Source organism: Sorex fumeus, unplaced genomic scaffold, assembly GCF_029834395.1.
Source record: "Sorex fumeus unplaced genomic scaffold, SorFum_2.1 ptg000240l, whole genome shotgun sequence".
Taxonomy (NCBI): domain Eukaryota; kingdom Metazoa; phylum Chordata; class Mammalia; order Eulipotyphla; family Soricidae; genus Sorex; species Sorex fumeus.
This window is the reverse complement of record NW_026606297.1, coordinates 14,150,825-14,170,327: the sequence shown is the minus strand read 5'-3', so window position 1 is coordinate 14,170,327 and position 19,503 is coordinate 14,150,825. Positions and strand designations below refer to the sequence as shown.

General features: G+C 42.3%; 1 protein-coding gene across 2 annotated transcripts in view; it reads right to left on the bottom strand.

Annotated features, from left to right (window-relative positions):
* Positions 1 to 1,315: 1,315 nt before the first annotated feature.
* Positions 1,316 to 19,503, bottom strand: part of CDH6 (cadherin 6) — a 141,807-nt gene continuing 123,619 nt past the window's right edge. For both annotated transcript variants that reach the window (XM_056108955.1, XM_056108956.1), the window contains exons 8-12: positions 14,306 to 14,442; positions 11,297 to 11,418; positions 9,237 to 9,354; positions 8,889 to 9,140; positions 1,316 to 2,034 (exon numbers count right to left, since the gene is read on the bottom strand). In XM_056108955.1, the coding sequence (XP_055964930.1) occupies positions 1,541 to 2,034; positions 8,889 to 9,140; positions 9,237 to 9,354; positions 11,297 to 11,418; positions 14,306 to 14,442 (1,123 nt within the window). In that variant the 3' untranslated portion in view covers positions 1,316 to 1,540. The remainder of the gene's footprint in view (positions 2,035 to 8,888; positions 9,141 to 9,236; positions 9,355 to 11,296; positions 11,419 to 14,305; positions 14,443 to 19,503) is intronic.

Here is a 19,503-nt window from a genome sequence, read left to right as displayed (position 1 = left end):
TAATGATAAAAATCATTAGAACAGTCATATGAAATAAATGCTTTCAACTTGCCAAAAGGATTAGCTCAGTTCAGTTGGGTCCTCTGGATAATAACTATGAGGCTAATTGCATAATTAGAGAAAGAACAGATTGGATGGGTTGTACATTACTTTTCTGTCATAGTTTGAGATCATTACTTTTTCAGTAGTTCAGAGATAAGGATAGTGGGGATGTCAAGGAAACAGTTAAAGCAATGAAAAATGATGCTGCTTTGGAAAGTCAACCATCATTTTAATTACAATCTTGTTGAGGGGATTTCCTTTTCCCTGTTTAAACATCTTCTGAACACCTAACACATAGACTTTCATCATTTCTATCCTAGCATGTTATATCAATTTAGGAATGTTTCCGAATGTGAAGGTTAGGGTATCAAGTTCAAATGGTTGGCTCTTTCTTACCTTCCCATCAATTCCCAGGGTGGGATTTGAATTTTACTTAAAATCAACTTTTGCTAATGCAACTTAATGTGTAGGAAGGATCTGAAGAATATGTATGATTGTACTCCATATTGCTATTTTCAAGTATATTAGAATAATATTGACAACTAGAGACAAAGGACTTAAATTTTTGTCTTGGTATAGTTACTTCAAGAACTTTTAAAGAATTAAGACTTATTTGTAATTTGCCCCTGAATGGCAGGCATCATTTCAAATAATCCATCCATTTGTTGGCTCAAACTTAGAAATGTCAATATCTTTATAAAAACATAATTAGTTGTTTTCCCTTTTCCTATATACAGTACAAGGGACAACTGTGACATGTCTAATAAAGAATCAATTATGAGTTGGTGGCAAGGAATGATATCCTTTTATGGGGGTGAGTGTTTAAAGCCCCCAGTTAATTATCTTTTAAACAGGAAACGTGGATGAATCTGATATCATTTTGAGTAGTCCTGGGAGCAGAAAAAGTTCTTGAAGAACAATCAGCCTGGGCAAATGTTACTCTTAATCCTTCGTGACAGAAACACACACCCATACACAGGGTTCATTATCTCTTGGTAAGTTCATATGCCACGAATACCTTCCCAGGGCTCCTTCCCTCCTCTCTTTAACTAGGAACTCGATAATTTCCCCCCTCCCCCCGCAAATTCTGGAAGCACAATCCCTCATCCATGAGCTAGTGAAATGTACAGCCAGAGCCCAATGCATCAACGGGGAGGAAAAAAAAAAAAAGACCGGTCGGGTGGGATGGAGCCTGAGAACCAGGGGAAAGAAAGGTTGATGCTCCCGGCCACCTCCCCACTCCACACACACACGGGGGTTGGGGGGCGGGGGGACACCAGGGGACTGTGACATGGGTCAACAGGATGCACTAAAAAATAAACCTTTGCCTCTTGGAAGCTCATAAAAGTGTACTAGAAAAAAGTCTCTAACATCGACTCCACACGACGGCAGCCAGGGACTTCTGCGATGGGGCGGCACAGCGCACCCAGTGGGTAAATAGAGTCACAGAGGTCAGCGTCGAATCGGAATTGGGGTGGGGGTCGGCGAAGGCCACCGATTAGGACTCCTTGTCGCTGTCCCCGCCGCCGTACATGTCGGCGAGCTTCTTGAAGCGCGGGCCCCAGTCGCTCAGGTAGTCGTAGTCTTGGTCGCCGTCGGTGGTGACCGAGTCCAGCGAGCTCAGGGACTCGGCCACCGAGCCGGTGCCCTCGTAGGCGTAGGTGGCCAAGGAGTCGTAGGGCGGCGCCGTGGGGTCCGCGTCGTTCTCCTTGAGCCGCTGGGTGATGAAGTCTCGCACGTCGGTGTTTTCGCGGGTGCCGGCGGGAGTCCGGCGTGGCAGGAAAAGGGTCTCGGGGACAATGTCCCGGCGCAGTTTGCCGTCCTCGATGGCCTCGGGGTTGCGCAGGGTGCCGATGTCGAAGGCCTGCGTGTCCTCCTCGCCGCCGCCCTCGTCGTTGTAGCTGACGATGTTGTCGCGGATGTCCTCTTTGGAGATGATCAGGGGCTCCTTCTTGCGCTGCCGCCGGAGCGCGGCGAACAGCACCACGGTCACTGCGGGGACACGGAGCACGGGACGGGGACGTGAGCGTGCGACGCGGAGCACGGGAAGGGGATGCGCGACAGGGAGGACGGGAAGGGGATGCGCGACAGGGAAGACAGGAAGGGGATGCGGGACACGGAGCATGGGAAGAGGATGCGACACAGAGGGTGGGAAGAGGATGCATGACACGAGGACGGGAAGGGACGTGAGCACCTGACGCTGAGCATGGGAAGGGGACGTGAGCGCACGACGCGGAGCACGGGATGGGGACGTGAGCACGCGACGCGGAGCACGGGAAGGGGATGCGTGACATGGAGGACGGGAAGGGGACGTGAGCGCGCGACACGGACCACGGGAAGAAGATGCGTGACAGGGAGGATGGGAAGGGGATGCGCGACAGGGAAGACAGGAAGGGGATGCGGGACACGGAGCATGGGAAGAGGATGCGACACAGAGGGCGGGAAGAGGATGCATGACACGAGGACGGGAAGGGGACGTGAGCGCGCGACGCGGAGCACGGGAAGGGGATGCGCGACCGGGAGGACGGGAAGGGGTTGCGCGACAGGGAAGACAGGAAGGGGATGCGGGACACGGAGCATGGGAAGAGGATGCGACACAGAGGGCGGGAAGAGGATGCATGACACGAGGACGGGAAGGGGACGTGAGCGCGCGACGCGGAGCATGGGAAGGGGATGCGCGACACGGAGCACGGGACGGGGACGTGAGCGCGCTACGCGGAGCACGGGAAGGGGATGCGGGACACGGAACATGGGAAGAGGATGCGACACAGAGGGCGGGAAGAGGATGCATGACACGAGGACGGGAAGGGGACGTGAGCACGTGACGCTGAGCATGGGAAGGGGACGTGAGCGTGCGTCGCGGAGCATGGAAAGGGATGCGCAACACAGAGGACGGGAAGGGGACATGAACACGCAACACGGATGGAGCACGGGAAGGGGATGCCTGACACGAGGATGGGAAGGGGACGTGAACGTGCATGGCTCAGCTCCTGGGAGCAGCCGGCAATGCTGGCTCAGGTTTGATTTTTTTGGGGGGTCAGGTCACACCCTGCCAGTGCTCAGAGCTTAGTCCTAGAAGGGGGAGGGGACCTTAAGCAGTGCAGGGGACTAGACCCAGTGTGCCTGCAAGCAGGGAGACAGCCTTCACCCCAATGCAATTTTCCAAGCTCACTAAGTCTTCTAAGTTCAAGAAGTTCAACTAAATTACTCAGTCTTCCAAGTTCACTAAGGCTTTCAAGTTCACTAAGGCTCCCAAGTTCACTAAGGCTCTCAAGTTCACTAAGGCTCCCAAGTTCACTAAGGCTTTCAATTTACTAAGGCTCCCAAGTTCACTAAGGTTTCCAAGTTCACCAAGCAAACTGCAGACTCAACAGGGTTGCTTTCAGGATGCTCAGGATCAAACCTGGATCCCCAAGACTGAAAAGTTACCAGTTAAAGGGAGGATAAAACATCCTTCTACTTTGTCACTAGTTTTGTTTTCTTCCTTCCTTCCTTCCTTCCTTCCTTCCTTCCTTCCTTCCTTCCTTCCTTCCTTCCTTCCTTCCTTCCCTCCCTCCCTCCCTCCCTCCCTCCCTCCCTCCCTCCCTCCCTCCCTCTCTCTCTCTCTCTCTCTCTCTCTCTTTCTTTCTTTCTTTCTTTCTTTCTTTCTTTCTTTCTTTCTTTCTTTCTTTCTCTCTCTCTCCCTCCCACCCACCTCTTCACTCCTTCCTTCACCTCCTTCCTTCCTTCCTTCCTTCCTTCCTTCCTTCCTTCCTTCCTTCCTTCCTTCCCTTTTTGGCTTTGAAATGGCAAACTAGTTTCAAGGTAAGGAAATATATAATACAGTCACCAAGAAAAAAAAGTTTCGCCACCGTGAGGTAGGCAGCAAGAGTGCCAATTATGCTGAACACCTAAAATGCTCCGAATCTGCTTATAAGCACAAGGCTGGCACCTTCGGGGATGTGTTGAAGGCTTTGCATAACTTCACATCTAAAATAACTTTTGCACTATGCTTTCTTTTTTCCCTGAGAGAAGTGTAAAAGTTTAAAACCCAAAGTAGAGACGTTTGCATACCTTTCTTACGCTTAAGGAAATGGCAGTGCAGTTAATACCCAGAGAGGCTCTGTTAGCATTCAGAAAGTCATTTGGACTTCAAGATCAGCCAGTTTGAAGGCTATGCAAGAATGCACATGTAGAAATTATTTATGATAAAAAACCCCTTTTTTGCGGGGGGGGGGGGGTTGAGCCAAACAAGCACAGATAACTGGGAACTTAAAAATTAAAGGTTCACATTTTGTAAGTTTGTTTCCAGGTTTATTTATTTATTTTGCCCTTCAAACTGAAATTAGAGGGAAAACAGGAATTATGTCTAAATAGCTCCGGAAGTTTCTCACAACTCATTGTATGGAACATGCCTGGCTACCTGTGGAGAAAAACACCTATAAATATGGATATATGGCTGGGAAAATATAAATATAGCCACAGCTTGGAGAAAAACCCAGCCATCCAAGGAAAAAAGTACTTTATTAAAACGGTTTTGTCCAGGAGTTTATTACAGAAAGCACTAGTAATAGCACTATGGTCTCTCGTCTATAAATAACATGGTCCCATTTTTATGAGCCATAAAACTTGAATTGTTGCAATAATAATTACAGAATAATAGCTGTTGGTGGCTATCTCTACCTGTATAATAGTGGACATGCACCCTCACATGCCTATATATTATAGTAAACATTTAAATATTAATAGTATTGATAATACTGAAAATAAACGCCTGGTCAAGATCCTTGGTGGTAGGATGGTGGTGATGGTGGTGATGGTAAAGAGAGACAGAGAAGAAACAATATGTAATAATCAGGAAATGATTAAAAGGATATATTATATTATTTAATCATTTAATTAAAATGATTAAAAAGTGCAATGAAAGCAAGCAAAAGTAAAGCAGAGTGAGAATGCCTCTCATGTTTGAGGGGAATTTTTTATTAGGGGAGAATGCTTCACAGAGAAACAAGAAGTGATCTGGATGGGGGAGGGAGAGAGAGAGCAAGAGAGAGAGACTGAGAGAGATTGAGAGGGAGAGAGAAAGACTGAGAGAGAGGTTGAGAGAGGGAAGAGAGAGGAGAGAGAGAGAATGAGAATGGAGAGAGGTTGAGAGAGGGAAGAGAGAGGAGAGAGAGAGAATGAGAATGGAGAGAGGTTGAGAGAGGGAAGAGAGAGGAGAGAGAGAATGAGAATGGAGAGAGATAGAGAGAGAGAGAGAGAGAGAGAGAGAGAGAGAGAGAGAGAGAGAGAGAGAATGAGAATGCCTGGAGCTTCTGTGAGGCTCCGTGAATAGATCACCTGGAGGAGAAGAGTGGGGAGGGTGAAGGCTTGTGGGCTGAAGAATTTTGTCCACCTTCACTCACTATGGGGTGTGGTGTGGCTGGGTGGAAGATGACAAAACTTTGAGCAAAGGGATGCTTATAGTCTATCTTTTACGCCACTGGTTCCTGGTGTGACCCATGATAGATCTGTCTGATACTGAGACAAATTTAAGGACAGCCTTTGGGAATTTGAAACCATATTGAAGCCTCTACTTCTCAAAAAAAAAATAATGCTGATGCATATGGGATTTTTTGCATCCTTTAAGACAAGAGCACAGGTTTTTACGCTTTACAACTCTTCCTGTAGGTTACCGATGTCTTTTGGTTTTAGTTCTGTCATATACGGAAGTGCAACTGAGAGAGTGCGTGTTCAGCAATGGAAAGGCATTTCATCACCCCTTGATACTACAGTTATCACCTCCATACCTTATTAGCATAATGCACGCATATCTGTTTTTTTTTCTTTTTGGGTCACACCCGGCCATGCACAGGGGTTACTCCTGGCTCTGCACTCAGGAGTTAGTCCTGGTGGTGCTCAGGGGACCATATGGGATCGCTGGGAATAGAACCCGGGTCGGCCACGTGCAAGGCAAACACCCTACCTGCTGTGCTATCTCTCCAGCTCTAATGCACACATATCTGAACAGAATGTTTCAGTCCACTTTTTGGGAGGGCAGGTTGGGCCATACCTGGCAGTGCTCAGGAGTTACTCCTGGCTCTGCACTCATGAATTACTCCTGGTAGTGCTTGGCAGACCATACGAGATGCCTGGGATTGAATCTGAGATGGCTCCTGCGAAGCAAACGCACTTCCCACTGTACTGTCTCTCTGCCCCTGAACGGAATTTCTTGAGAGTTTCGCAGGCAATAGAGTTTGTCAGCGAGATCTTTCCCTGAAGTTGAGAAAACTGAAAATGTGAGTCCCCTGAGAAAGGAATGTACTGATGAGATTAATGTTCTTAGTACCTGAACCAATCCTACTCCCTACCTTGGGAGGTGGGTGCCCAAGGACAGTAGCAACAATTTTTTTGTGATAATAGTGGTGGTAATAGTATGGACAAATTGTGCTAAAATCTTTCATAAAACTAGAAAATAACAAGGCATCTAAGATCAGCAGACAAGAGTTCATGTAAATAATTTCACCTTTTGAAGTCTTCTATGAAAGACAAGTAATCCTAGCATGCCCGGTGTTCTGGTTGTGAAAGTTTTGTGAACTTTCTTGTGCACAGACACACAAGAGATAGTTGTTTATTCTTTTTTCTTAATTTTTGTTATTTTTGCAGGTTTTTTTTTTTTTGGTAAATAAATCGGCAACACAAAACAATAGAGACCTCCGTTACACTTTTCACACTCTAGACTTCTTTCTATTTTGACAGGGTTTGCCTCAAGCTTTATTCCCACTTTCTTTGTTGTCTCATTTTTGTCATGTTTATTTTTTGGGCCACACCTGGTAGTTCTCAGGACTTACTCCTAGCACTGTGCTCAGGGATTAATCCTAGCAGTGCTTAGGAGATCATATGTGGTGCCGGATATCAAACTGGGGTCAGTTATGTGCAAGGCCTTACTGGTTGTACTATCTTACCAACAACCTATGTTCTCTCATAATCATCTCAGATTCTCTTTGAGCCTGCAAGCTACCTTGCATCAAATGGGCTTGAAAGCACTGAGGCTGGGGAAAGAAGACCTGGGCTGAGGATGTCATTCTACCATTTTAAACAGTGGGATTTGGCTCTGTGATCTCACATCTTGGAGTCCCAGTTTTACATTGAACCAGCTGATAAACATAAACCAGATGGTTCTGAGGATTAAGTGAGAATGACATGTACAAAATATTTTGCCCTGTGTCTAGCCCATGAGGCAGGCCTAAAAAAAGGTTAAATACCATTTCTTCCTTTTAAAAAAATTAGACATGGAGTTCTGAAGAGATTAGATGTGGGAGGAACTCAGCCAAGTGAACTCTCTGCAGGAGGTCATGGAGAGGGAAGGTGAAGGGAGGCAGCTGGAAGGAAGAATGGGGAGGAAAAATGGAGATTCCAAGAGAAAGAAAGAGGCTTCTGGGAGAGGAGGGTTGATTCTCCTAGGGAGCTCAGGGAATTCTACCTGAACGAAGCACTTGCAATCCACCCCTTCTAAAAATATAATCTTTTCTGATGGAAAAGAATACTCATATCCTTCTCTTCCCAATTTTTTTTACAGACTCACACTGTTGGAGACACTGATTTGTATTTGCATACTGTCAGTTTTTATTTTTCTGCCTCTCCTAAAATACTTGCTCCACATCTTAGTTGACAAAGAGAATTACAGTTCTGTGGTGGCGCTTCAACGCTTCTGTTATAATTAGCAAAGTTGGTCCAGATTGTGAAGCTCTGGAGCAGGGATCCCAAGGCATTCTCCTCTTGGAGGAATGTGGGTTTTCCATTCAATGTCACTCTCCCTCAAGTCACTCTATTGTCAGTATTTGAAGAGAAGCTTGCCACTATAGTATAATCAAGGTTCATTTTACCTTTCTTTCTCTTCCTCCCCAACAAAATGTTTAAGTTGGGTACAAACTTAATACCTTAAGTTAAACTTTAAGTAAAAGTACAGACTTTGCTTTGATTGTTGGAAGGGTTGCATTAGTTAACATCTGGTTTCTTAGTTCACAATATGGGGCAGGAGTAGTTGTTGAGTTCACACCCTGGACCTGATTGGTTGGGAGTCAAAATTCTCATGGGACTCACTGTAGACCTGGATTTTTTTTTCTTTTACTACAGGAATGCCTTCTAGGTTTGATAGATTTTCTTTGTCACAGCAGTTATTGAGAGTCTGAGAAATAATAGGGTAATCTGATAGCAATGCTAAAAAGATGCTTATTTAAATGGTCAGATAAAAATATGTTTGCTGGGCTCAAGAAAACTTCATAGCTTTTGATTTTACTACAGGAGAGAGAAAATGAAATCTACTAGCTGGGACTCTTTAACCTTGACCTTTGTCCAAAGGGCCTTCACCATCTACTCCAGCTAGAATGACTTCCACTCTTTAAAATTTAACAGCATTTGCCCAGTTAAATATTAATGCAGGAAATGAAAAGGGCATATTGACAGGACCCTCGAATTCCCCCAAGGGTCACTCCCAGTGTGATAGACAAAAGACTCTGGGTCAAAGGATTTCCCCCTAGTATGGGCAAGTTTCACACCAGTTTGCTTTCCAAAGCCAGTTTTTTTTTTCTTTTTGTGTCACACCCATTGATGCTCAGGGGTACTCCTGGCTCTAAGCTCAGGAGTGCTGTACTCCTGGCGGTACTTGTGGAACCATATGGGATACTGGGGACTGACCCGGGGTCGGCTGTGTGCCAAGGCAAACACCCTCCTCGCTGTACTCTGGTCCCCAAACCAATTTTGAGCCCAGGGGAGTTCATGGTTGACTAACCTTGACTCTCAACCCTGGAAACTCAGCTCCCCTCGCTCCAGCTGTCTGCTTTAAGTAATGGGGGAAGGGAAGGCGAGAGCGATGGGGCAGCAGTTACCTAGTAAGGTGATGATGCACAGGAGGATGGCCACCAGAGCTCCTGTGCTCAGCCCTGTGGGGTGCACGAGGGCCTCAGCATGGCAGGACTGCATGTTGCCATGGTGGTCGCATGCGCACACCCTGACGGTCACTGTCCCTGTGCTGCTTTGGACGGGGTAGTCATTGTCTGAAATGACCACGGGCAGCAGATAGGTGCTCATCTCGTGTCTGTTGTAGCCATTCCTGCGGGTCAAGATGCCGGCTGTGTTGTCTGAAATGGGAAAGCAGAGGGGTGTGTCAGTTGTGATGGGGACAGAAAGCCAGAGCAGGGGGGAGGTGATGAGGGAGGAAGATGATGGTCCTTTACCTTTGTTATCTCGAATGGTAAAGTTGGTGCCACTGGCAGCTTCGGGGGCCAGAGAGAAGGAGAACTGGTGTCCACTGTAAGGATCATCCTTGTCAACAGCTCTCAGGGTCTGAATCAGCTGCAAGCAAAATCATAAAGTCTTGCTCACTCACAAGGGCACCTTCTAGTGTTGTAGGAAATTTCCAGACTCAATTGGATGCAAGGGATTGAACCTGGGTTGGCCACATGCAAGGAAGGTGCCCTACACACTGAACTATCTCTCTAGCCCTGATGACTGCTCATTTTATTTATTTATTAAAAAATTGAGTCCTAGTGAGATACACAGTTACAAGGTTTTTCATGATTGAGTTTTAGTTATATAATGTTCCAACACTCATCCCTTCACAGTGTACATTTCCCACCACCAACGTCCCCAGTTGCCCGCCTCCCCACCCCTGCCACTCACCTCTGGCAGACACTATTCCTCTCTCTCTCTCTCTCTCTCTCCTCCCTCCCTTCCTCTCTCTCTACCTCTCTTCCTCTCTCTCTCTCTTCTTTTAGGTAGTATGGTTTGCAATACAGATACTGAAAGGTTATCACGTCTATCACTTTACCTACTTTCAATACTCAGTTCTTGTCCAGAGTGATCATTTCTAATTATTATTGTCATACTGATTCCTTCTCCTCCATCCTAACTGCCCTTTGCCCTCTACACACTGTGGCAAGATCCAACTAATGACCCGTTTTCCTGGCTTTGGGCATTATTCTCATATGACTTTTTTAAATATCCTGCAAATGAATCAATGATTTCTCATTTTAATCAAAAAGGCAAGGGAGCTTCTAAAGTACTTGCAGCAAATCCCTCTAGCAAGGGACTAACTGACTCATGCATGAGCTTGGCTCACACTTAGCGCTAGGAAGTGTCCTTTATTCTGTGGGAGAGTCAGCATGTCCCTGGCTTCTTTTCATTGGATGCCAGTAGCACCTTCTTTCTAATGGCACTCAAACATGTTCCAGGCATTGTCAAATGTCCTTTGGGTGGGGTCGGGAGCGGGTAGAGGGAGACAGTCCCAGGTGAGAAACACTGCCCTGGAGCAGAGTTCACAAATCTTGCAGTGATCTATGACAACACTGCAACAGAGAGACTTGTAGGCATGCCTTGGGGACAGCCTGTTTGGGAACGCAATCTTGGCATCTCCAGATGCCATATAGGAGCCAAAAAGCAGAAAAGAAAATCTGTTTATAAAACACATAACTCCAGCTTCCCACTTTAACATGTATTTGAATAGTGCACTTCTATTTTGATGAACTGTGACATACTGTTTATATCACTGGCAGAAAAGACCTATTTCAGGTGGGAGCAAATGTGTACAATGGGGGAAACATTCATGAATTTATAGAACTCGGACAGATGGGCAATGTAAATAAGCAGAACTATGAATTACAGGCAGTTGTAAAATAGCTGCTAGTTATTACTTTCCAGCATATTGGGTGATTGAAATGATCTGCTCACCAATAAGGAGGAGATTAATCTATTTGACCCCTGTTTGTTTGTTTGGGGGCCACACCTGGCTGTGTTCAGGGCTTACTCCTGGGCTCTGCACTCAGAGATGGCTGTTGATGGGCTCTGGGGACCCTGTGCAGTGCTGGGTCGGCTGTGGGAAAGCCTTAGCCATTGCAGTATCTCTCCAGCCCTAGGACTCGGTCACGGTCACGGTCCTCCCGTTGTTCATCGATTTGCTCGAGCGGGCCCAGTAACGTCTCCATCATGAGACTTGTTGTTACTGTGTTTGGCATATCGAATACGTCACAGGTAGCTTGCCAGGCTCTGCCGAGAACTCATCTATTTTAATGAAAACTTAAGACTGATTTTAAGTCAGATTGTCTAGGTTTTTTTTTTTTAAACTGTTCTCTTAAGCAAGTTTAACATTCATCCTGGTTCTAATTTATAGTGCTAATTTGCTTAGCATTCACTTCATTGATAACTGACAGCTAGCCCTCAGCTGTGTCCGTCATCGTCCCAATTACTGCAAGATCTAAATTAATCTGACTGAATTAATTTACTCTCTTATGAAACTCACCTGGTCTGCTTTTGCTTTTTCACAGACAAAAGTTTCATAGAATTCAGCAAATTCTGGGGCATTGTCATTGACATCAAGAACTTTAATATAGAGAGGTACTCGGCTGCTTTGCTTGGGGTTATCTGAAACATGCCACAAGAAAGGAAGACATTTGTATGTTGATCACCGATTTCCCCTTTTGACAATGCTCAGTCCTTTCCCATTCATCACAAATTCCCCAAGGCTGCTAACACCCAGCATGAAGTGCCCATGTAGTGACATACTGAAAAGCAGAGTTAGATTGTTTGGGGCTGCTGGGGTTGGATACACCAGATGGTAGTATCTAGGAAACCAAGCACCTTGTATTGGTAAAAGATTAGTATATAGTAAATCTCATTGTAACACAAAATAAGGAAAAGAAAGAGGCCTTTTAGGGTAATGATAGCAGGCAGATGGAAAGATAACGTTTAAAAGGGGAATGATGAATGATTGGAAATTGGTCTTAGTTCTTTCAGTGTGGAGCTGGGCACTGCATGCTAAGCATTTGGTTTATCTTCTTGATTAATGCTTATACACTTTGGTAATGTTGTTAACCCCCCCCTCCCCACCACCATTTTATGGATGAGGAAACAACCAAGGCCCAGAGAAGTTACACCATTTATTCATGTTCACAGAGAGGGTAAGGAGTGGAGCTTAGATTCAAACGTGGACCTGTCTGGCTCTAAAGCCCAGGCTATTCGTCTAGGGTAATGATGGAGATAAGTCATTGATGAAGACCTGAGATAAATCAAGTATTTGAGTTCTCTTCCATGATCATTTATTGCCTGTTGCTGTGAGGAAGACAGATATCTTGTCTAAGAATCAGGAGTAGGAATCTCTTTACTTCAGATTTCTTTATTTACTTTGTTCCTCTGTCTGTTCATTCACTCCATAAGTTCTTAGTGAGTGTGTAATATCTGAATAAACACTTGACACTCTTTGGGGTGCAGGGGATTTGGCAAAGATCTTGGTTTTTGGAGCAGGGGCCTAATAGGGAAGTGGCAAATTAATTCCATAAGTATCTGCCTGCTAGTGAATGCTAGGAAGAAATTAAATCAGGGAAAAAAGCTAGAAAGAGGGGGATATGATACTTAGAATGGTTGATCAGAGATGGCGTCTATGAGAAGGTTCCATTAGTATGGAGACACGCATCAAGAGCAGGATGAAACCATGTCAAGAGCACAGACTCTTGAGGAGAAAACAGCCTTGTGAGCACCCTGGGGGGAGGGAGAGCTGTTTGTACACAAGCTTTCAGTCTTCTTACAGCAATGGCCACTGAGAAATTTGGGCAGTGTTGTACCTAAGTTCCTTGTCATCAAATATTTGGCTCATGGAGCGATAGCACAGCGGTAGGGCGTTCGCCTTACAAGCGGCCAACATGGCCGACCCAAGTTCGATTCCTCCGCCCCTCTCGGAGAGCCCGGCAAGCTACCGAGAGTATTCGATATGCCAGACACAGTAACAACAAAGTCTCCAATGGAGACGTTACTGGGCCCGCTCGAGCAAATCGATGATCAACGGGAGGGCCTTTACCTTTTACCTTATTATTTTTCTACACTTAGAGCTGCTGCTGATGATGTTTTAGAAGGTCATTATCAGGAGCATTTTCAAACACAATCACAAAAACAGGAAAATTTGAAAACACGAATTTTTAGGCACAAAGTTGACGCTATTGATGAAATGTCTATTTCGTTAAAAATAAAATGTGAAGGCATTATAAAAATGTTTTCTGCCCAACCCCCCAGTGGGATATAATTTTGGAATTTTAAAGTAGTTAAGTATGCTCTGAAGTTGGTACCTATTGTATAGTTTTACTTTACATTCTGAAGAGCAAATTTTACCTAAATTATTAATAATGAGGAGTTTTTCTCATTACCAGAAAGTGACAGTTTGTTTTGCCCAGGTTGCTTTTTTATTAAAAGAAATTATTTCACTCAGTGTCTTCCAGATACTCTTGAGATATGGTGACAAAGAATATTACAGTAATATGGCATTCTACATGGAATATTTTATGCTAGATATTAAGATAAGCTGAAAATGTTTGAAATTTAAAATAAAAAACAAGAAACCTAAAACCTGCACTATACTTTATAAGCCTACTTTTCAACAATTAAATATTATTTAAAGATTCTTTGCCTTGAGATACTCAGGTCTACACGTTGCACTTACACTGCATAATTTCACTGTTTGAAATCACTGCATCTGAGATGGGCTTTGGACACTTTTTCCTTTGCCTTAAATTTCATGGGCTCACCATAAACATAATGTTTATATAATTTTTATAAAACAACAAACTTACATATCATATATAATTATTTTATATGTAACATTAAGGTAATGCTACAGATGATAATATAAGTACATATACTTATAAGTTGATTATATAAATATAATATGCATGATTTTTTGTAAAAATAGTGTTTATATTATCACAGAAAAGGTGAAATTCTAAAGTCATTAAAGTGTTTTTAACAGAATTTTCTGTAAAAGGCTTTTCGTCAAGTTTTTTTTTTCTGTAAAAATGTTAAAGTTCTAATTCTTTAATGCTTTTCAAAATAGAAATTCAATAGAAAGCTGCAAAATGAAGAGCCAAGATTTCTAAAGAACTTTACGTATTTGAATATACCTGGTCCCTCTCCCCCTACTTCAGTGTCTGAATCTGAGCCCACTTCTTTTCACAGTTTTTCTGTAATATTGTGATAAAAATGCTTTGGGGAATCAAATAAGTACCAACAAGTACCAGTTCAACCCTTGTTGTGAGAGGCATTTTTATTTCATTGTTTCTAAACTGTAGAATTTCTCCTCACTTAGGAAAGCCTCTGCATTTATGAATGAATCAATGCATGTCTAGAAGAAACATCGCTGCGGGAGCATTACAAGCCTCTTGCCCTCAATCTGTGTTGAGAGGCCTCATGAATGCATGGCGATGAGTTTTGGCTCTGGAGACTCCCCTGTCAGCTGGGAATAGCAGGGACATGAGGTTGCACTTACTGATCTCTGTTGCTATCACTGTAATATTGTGCCAGAGCACTGTTTCACGGTCAAGAAGTTTTGATGTGAAAATGGAACCATTTGCAGAATCTATGTTGAATATTCTGTCCATGTCTGTGTGTCGATCAACAGAATACCTGAAAAGGCAGGGGACAGTTTAGAAATGGGTGCTCTGGATTTTCTGTCCTCACATCCTCAAATTATTCCCAGAATATGTGTTTAATGAAATGTTTTTCTTACCTGGTTATGTATATTTGTGTATCTTTAACTTTATGTTAAACAAAACATTCAGAGAAATTTCTTTATTACCACTGTGGTCTTAACGGTAAACCGCCAGGGGCTGGAGAGATGGGCAGTGGGAAGGGCGCTTGCCTTGCATGGGGACAACCTGGGTTCAATCCCTGGCATCCCATACAGTCACCTGAGCACTGCCAGGAGTAATTCCTAAGTGCAGAACCAGGAGTAATCTCTGAGCACTACTGGATGTGCCCCCCGAACAAAACCAAAACAAAATAATAATAAACCCACTAGCCATGCTGAATAGTTTTGAACCTCAACACTAACGTCTGTTTAGTTTATTATGAAGGGCGTTTCTAGGCTACTCCCAGCCCAGTGCTTGGGTGTCACTCCTGGTGATGCTCAGGACACCATGTGGTGCTGGAAATCGAACCTGAATCCCCCACATGCAAAGCATGAGCTCATTCCTGTGAGTCATTTCCCTAGTTCACAAAGGGTTTTTTTTTTCATTTTGCTTTGTTTTTAATGTGCAAGTTGGATCAAATTATTTTAGCAGTTGTTATATTTTAATTCAGAAAATTTAGAACTTTTGCTTGTGTGTCATAAAGGAGTGTTGCAAGCTATTTTTTCTTTAGCTAGTGTTTCTTTCTATATTTTTAGGCCATACTAAGCAATGCTAACTCTTGTCTGTGTGCAAGGGAACATGTGGTACCGAAAATAGAAGGCACATGAAGGCAAATGTCTTAACTCCAGCACTATCTTTCTGGCCCTTGTCACACATTTTCTTTAAAATCAGTGTGTGTGTGTGTGTGTGTGTGTGCGTGTGTTAAATAAACCAAAAGGTGGCTGGTGTGGTTGAGGCAGGAGAAGAAGCTTGGAAACAAGCTTGGGGAGAGATACAGGGATGGGCTAGCCACCGTCAGGATTTAGTCTATGTGCACCATGATTCTTAGTAGGGGAGGATCCCTTTGTAATTCATACTGAACATTGTCACTGGTTGAATGGAAGAGAATGCTTGGATGATCCCAAATTGTTAAAGGAAAATAAAGAATAAGGTTTGAGGACAATCACAACTCTGGGTTTGATATGCTGAGACTCAGTTGCCTAAGGTATTTAGTTTGAAGTTCAAGATAAAGTTCTGGAGGACTAGGTGACCTCTGTTTCCTATTTGACTTCTAGGAGGAGAATGTCCCATAACGGAGAGTCATATACTTAGGGCAGATTCTTTTGAAAATCAATAGAACAGACCCCATAGGGACTAGATGAGACCCAGAACAGAATAGGAACGTGCTAAATATGTAAAATGGAGGGGTGGGAGAATGAAAGAAAAACCAAGAGAACAAGAGGCAGCTTAGAAACCAGAGAAGGGCAATGCCTCACACGCTGGAGTTAGTGACAGAAAATTAGACACTGAGAAATGTTATCTTCTCTTTAAAATTACGACTAGATTTTGGAATAGCTACATCGGGGAAAATGTGCACACTGTCTTGTGAGGTAGCAGTAAGGACAGTGGAGAGAAAACTCAGAAATTTACATATGAAAATCATTAGGAACAAAAAAGAGAAAACTCAGAAATTTACATATGAAGGTCATTAGGAACAACCCCCCCCTTGCCCCATTGTATTGGACTCCCCAATTTTTTTTTTATTATAGTAGGAAGTTTTTAAGATGTCACTTTAGTAGAAATATAATTTAAGTGAATGACCTAACTAGTCATATGCATGTGGAATTCTAATGGCTGCACTAATTAAAAATAAAATAAACCCTGGTTACTAACCTGCTATAAAGCACAATGCCTAAGATCCTATTGCAATTAATTACTGTTTCAAAATATGGCTAGTGAATTATAATAAGCAATGTATTTCATCTTCACAAAATCTATTTTTATCATCTAGTGGGGATCTATGTAAAATGGATACTTCATTATTGTAAGCTATTTAAACTGGACTTTAAAGAGATTTAGTGAAACTCACTATGGATATCAACTTGGGTTATATCAATTTCAATATCATTTTGAATTAGGAGTTTAGTTGCAACATTATGAAATCTAGTATCTTATTATCAAAAGGGTTGAAACAGATTAAACAGCTATTGTTTTTGTTGTTTATGTCAGGAATCCACATATATTAAGAACTTAGCTGCTTTAAGCTTTCTTGAACATTCTTTTTCATTCTTAATTTGTGAATGATAAATGTGTGTAGCTTACAATTTACCAAATCCAAAGCTTAATATTTATAGCCTCCATAATAAATTTACAAATATGAAAAAGTAATATTTTTCCTCATAAAATGTCATATTTATTTATTTATCAATTTACTCCTGGCTCTGAGCTCAGGGACCATTGCCGATGGCAACTGGGTGCTGGCAATTGAGTCCTGGTCAGCAACATGCAAGGCAGATGCCCTATCCACTGCACTATATCTTCAGTCCATGCTTTTGATAGAAAGCAGCTATTTAGAAAATAGCTAGATTGAACACATCTTATTTTTTGAATGGAGATCTTAAGCATTGATTGGAAAACCTAAGATTTCTGCACTATTTAAGAAAGATGCTTACATACAAAGTCTTACTGATTTGTTGTTAGTTAAAAATTTTTTTCAACTTGAGAGTGAGCAAGAGAGGGAAATGGAGAGAGCGACAAAGAGAGTGAAAGTGAGAGCAAGAGCGAGAGAGAGAGAGAGAGAGAGAGAGAGAGGGAGGGAGAGAGAGAGAGAAGAAAAGTGCCTGTTGTAGAGGCAGACTTGGGGTGGGGGGTGGCAGTGGAAGTAGGGAAACTGGGGATATTGGTGACGGGAAATGTACACTGGTGAAGAGACGGGTGTTGGAATATTGTATGACTGAAACCCAATCATGAATAACTTTGTAACTCCTTATCTCATGGTGATTTAATAAAAATATATTTTCAATTTGTAGAAGACTATTTGCCATCCAGACACAATAATTATAATCATAACTGATAAGGAACAAAATAATCAATCCCACTATGATTACAGCAAAGCATTCTACTATGTAGCTCTTTCTTTTTTGCTCCAAAATTTTTATTGTATTCCATGATTCAATAATTTGTCTTCTAATGTATCTTCAAGTCAAGAAGATTTGTTGCTCAGGAAAGAAGTGTGTTTGCAAGTAAATTTTTCACAATATGTACTCAGTGATATTTTACAAGACTGTTAGAAATCAAAAGTCATTTGTGATAAAGTTTTGGAAGGAATTTGTTTTACGTGATAAATGAGATAAAGATTTGTGTCTGCATAATAATAAATCAATGTTTTGTATGCACAGACTTTCTAGTTTTAATTGTGCACTTAGCATGCAATCTAACACCTCACTGGTATTTTTTTCTTTTTATTTATTTATTTAGGTTTTTGTTTTTTTTTCCCCTCACACTTTACTCAAACACTGTGATTTACAAAGTTGTTAATGATGATTAGTTACAAGCACTTAATATTCTAACAGCAATGCCACCACCATTGTTATCATCCCTCTAATGTCATAGTCCCCATTTTTCCAATCACCCCAATAGTAGGCCCCCAATAATTTATTTTAGATTTCTTTTTACCACTAAATGGCTAACAGAATGATCAAAAAGTATTTCCACAAGAGAAAATTTGTGAAAATTGTTGTATCTTACCATAGGGACATTAAGTCCTTGTCGGAGGGTTTCCTAAGCTATTATTTCAAGAAAAGCATTCTGTGTTAATTTTTTTTTAGTCAAGACTGGTTGGCTTCTATGTTACAATCCCATCCAATCTGGTGTGACACCTCATTATTGATATTTATGTCTTGAATAACAAAAAACTACATATGGAAGTATTTTCTTCATGTAAGTTCCATTTTATCATATAAAAGAATTCAGTGAAGGATGAATTCATATAATAATATGAATATATATTATTGTATATGTCTAATTCTCTAACCTATAGCAATTTCTGGAACCTGTACATGCCAAGGGAAAGTTGGCATAATAACATTTCAAAATTAGCTGACAGTAAACCCAATCTGTCAGCTAACGACTTCCTTTAATAAAACATGAAATTGTGCAATGGATAAAACTGATATTTGGTATAAAAAATGTAAAACAGACTTAATAAGGTATTCTAAGTTACCAGCAGATATGATTAGTCTCAGTTGAAAACACGTTGGCCCATCAAAGAGAAAACCGAAGCTATTATCGGTAAACTTTTAGCCTTAACAATTTTATGTATTTATTTGGGGGAGGTTTTGGCCTGCCTAGTTGGTCGTGCCCAGGGGCTACTCCTGGCTCTGTGTGCAGAAGTTGTCCTTGGCAGTACTAGGATGGTAGGGGATCATGTGGTGTTGGGAATCAAACTGAGGCAGGCCATTCACAAGGCAAGTGTCTTAATCCCTATTCTATCTGGCTGGCCCGCATTAACGTTTTTTTAAGTGTTTTATAGGGTTTTTTTTTTTCAGATAGAGCAAAATTTAAAGTGAGACAAGAGTTGTGACAATATTTAAAATTATTTGTGTTGGGCTGGAAAGAGGCTCAGGGGTTAAAGTGTTTGCTTTGCATGTGATGAATCCAAGTTTGATCCACAGCATATATGATCCCCCAAGCATTGTCAGGTTATTCCTGAGCACAGAACTGGGAGTACCCCTTGAGCAATACCAATTGTGGTCCCCAACCCCCGCCTCTCCCAAAATCATTTGTTATATACATGATGATCATAACTAATTTTCCTCATTCTTTTTTCCTAATTAAGAATATGAAACATATATGAAGTGACATATGATCCTTGGAACTCACATGTGGTTACTTTGGGTTGATCACTGTCTAGATTGAGACTGATAACACAACAGAGTCTCTAATCCTAGTGATTTAAAATTACTTCCCCAAAATAAGCCAGATAGTTTTGTGTTTTAGATGCGGGACTTGCTGGTTTCATATTAACAAAGGGTTTGATAACTTAAAAAGAAAATGACTACTTTGAATCCTCAAACTA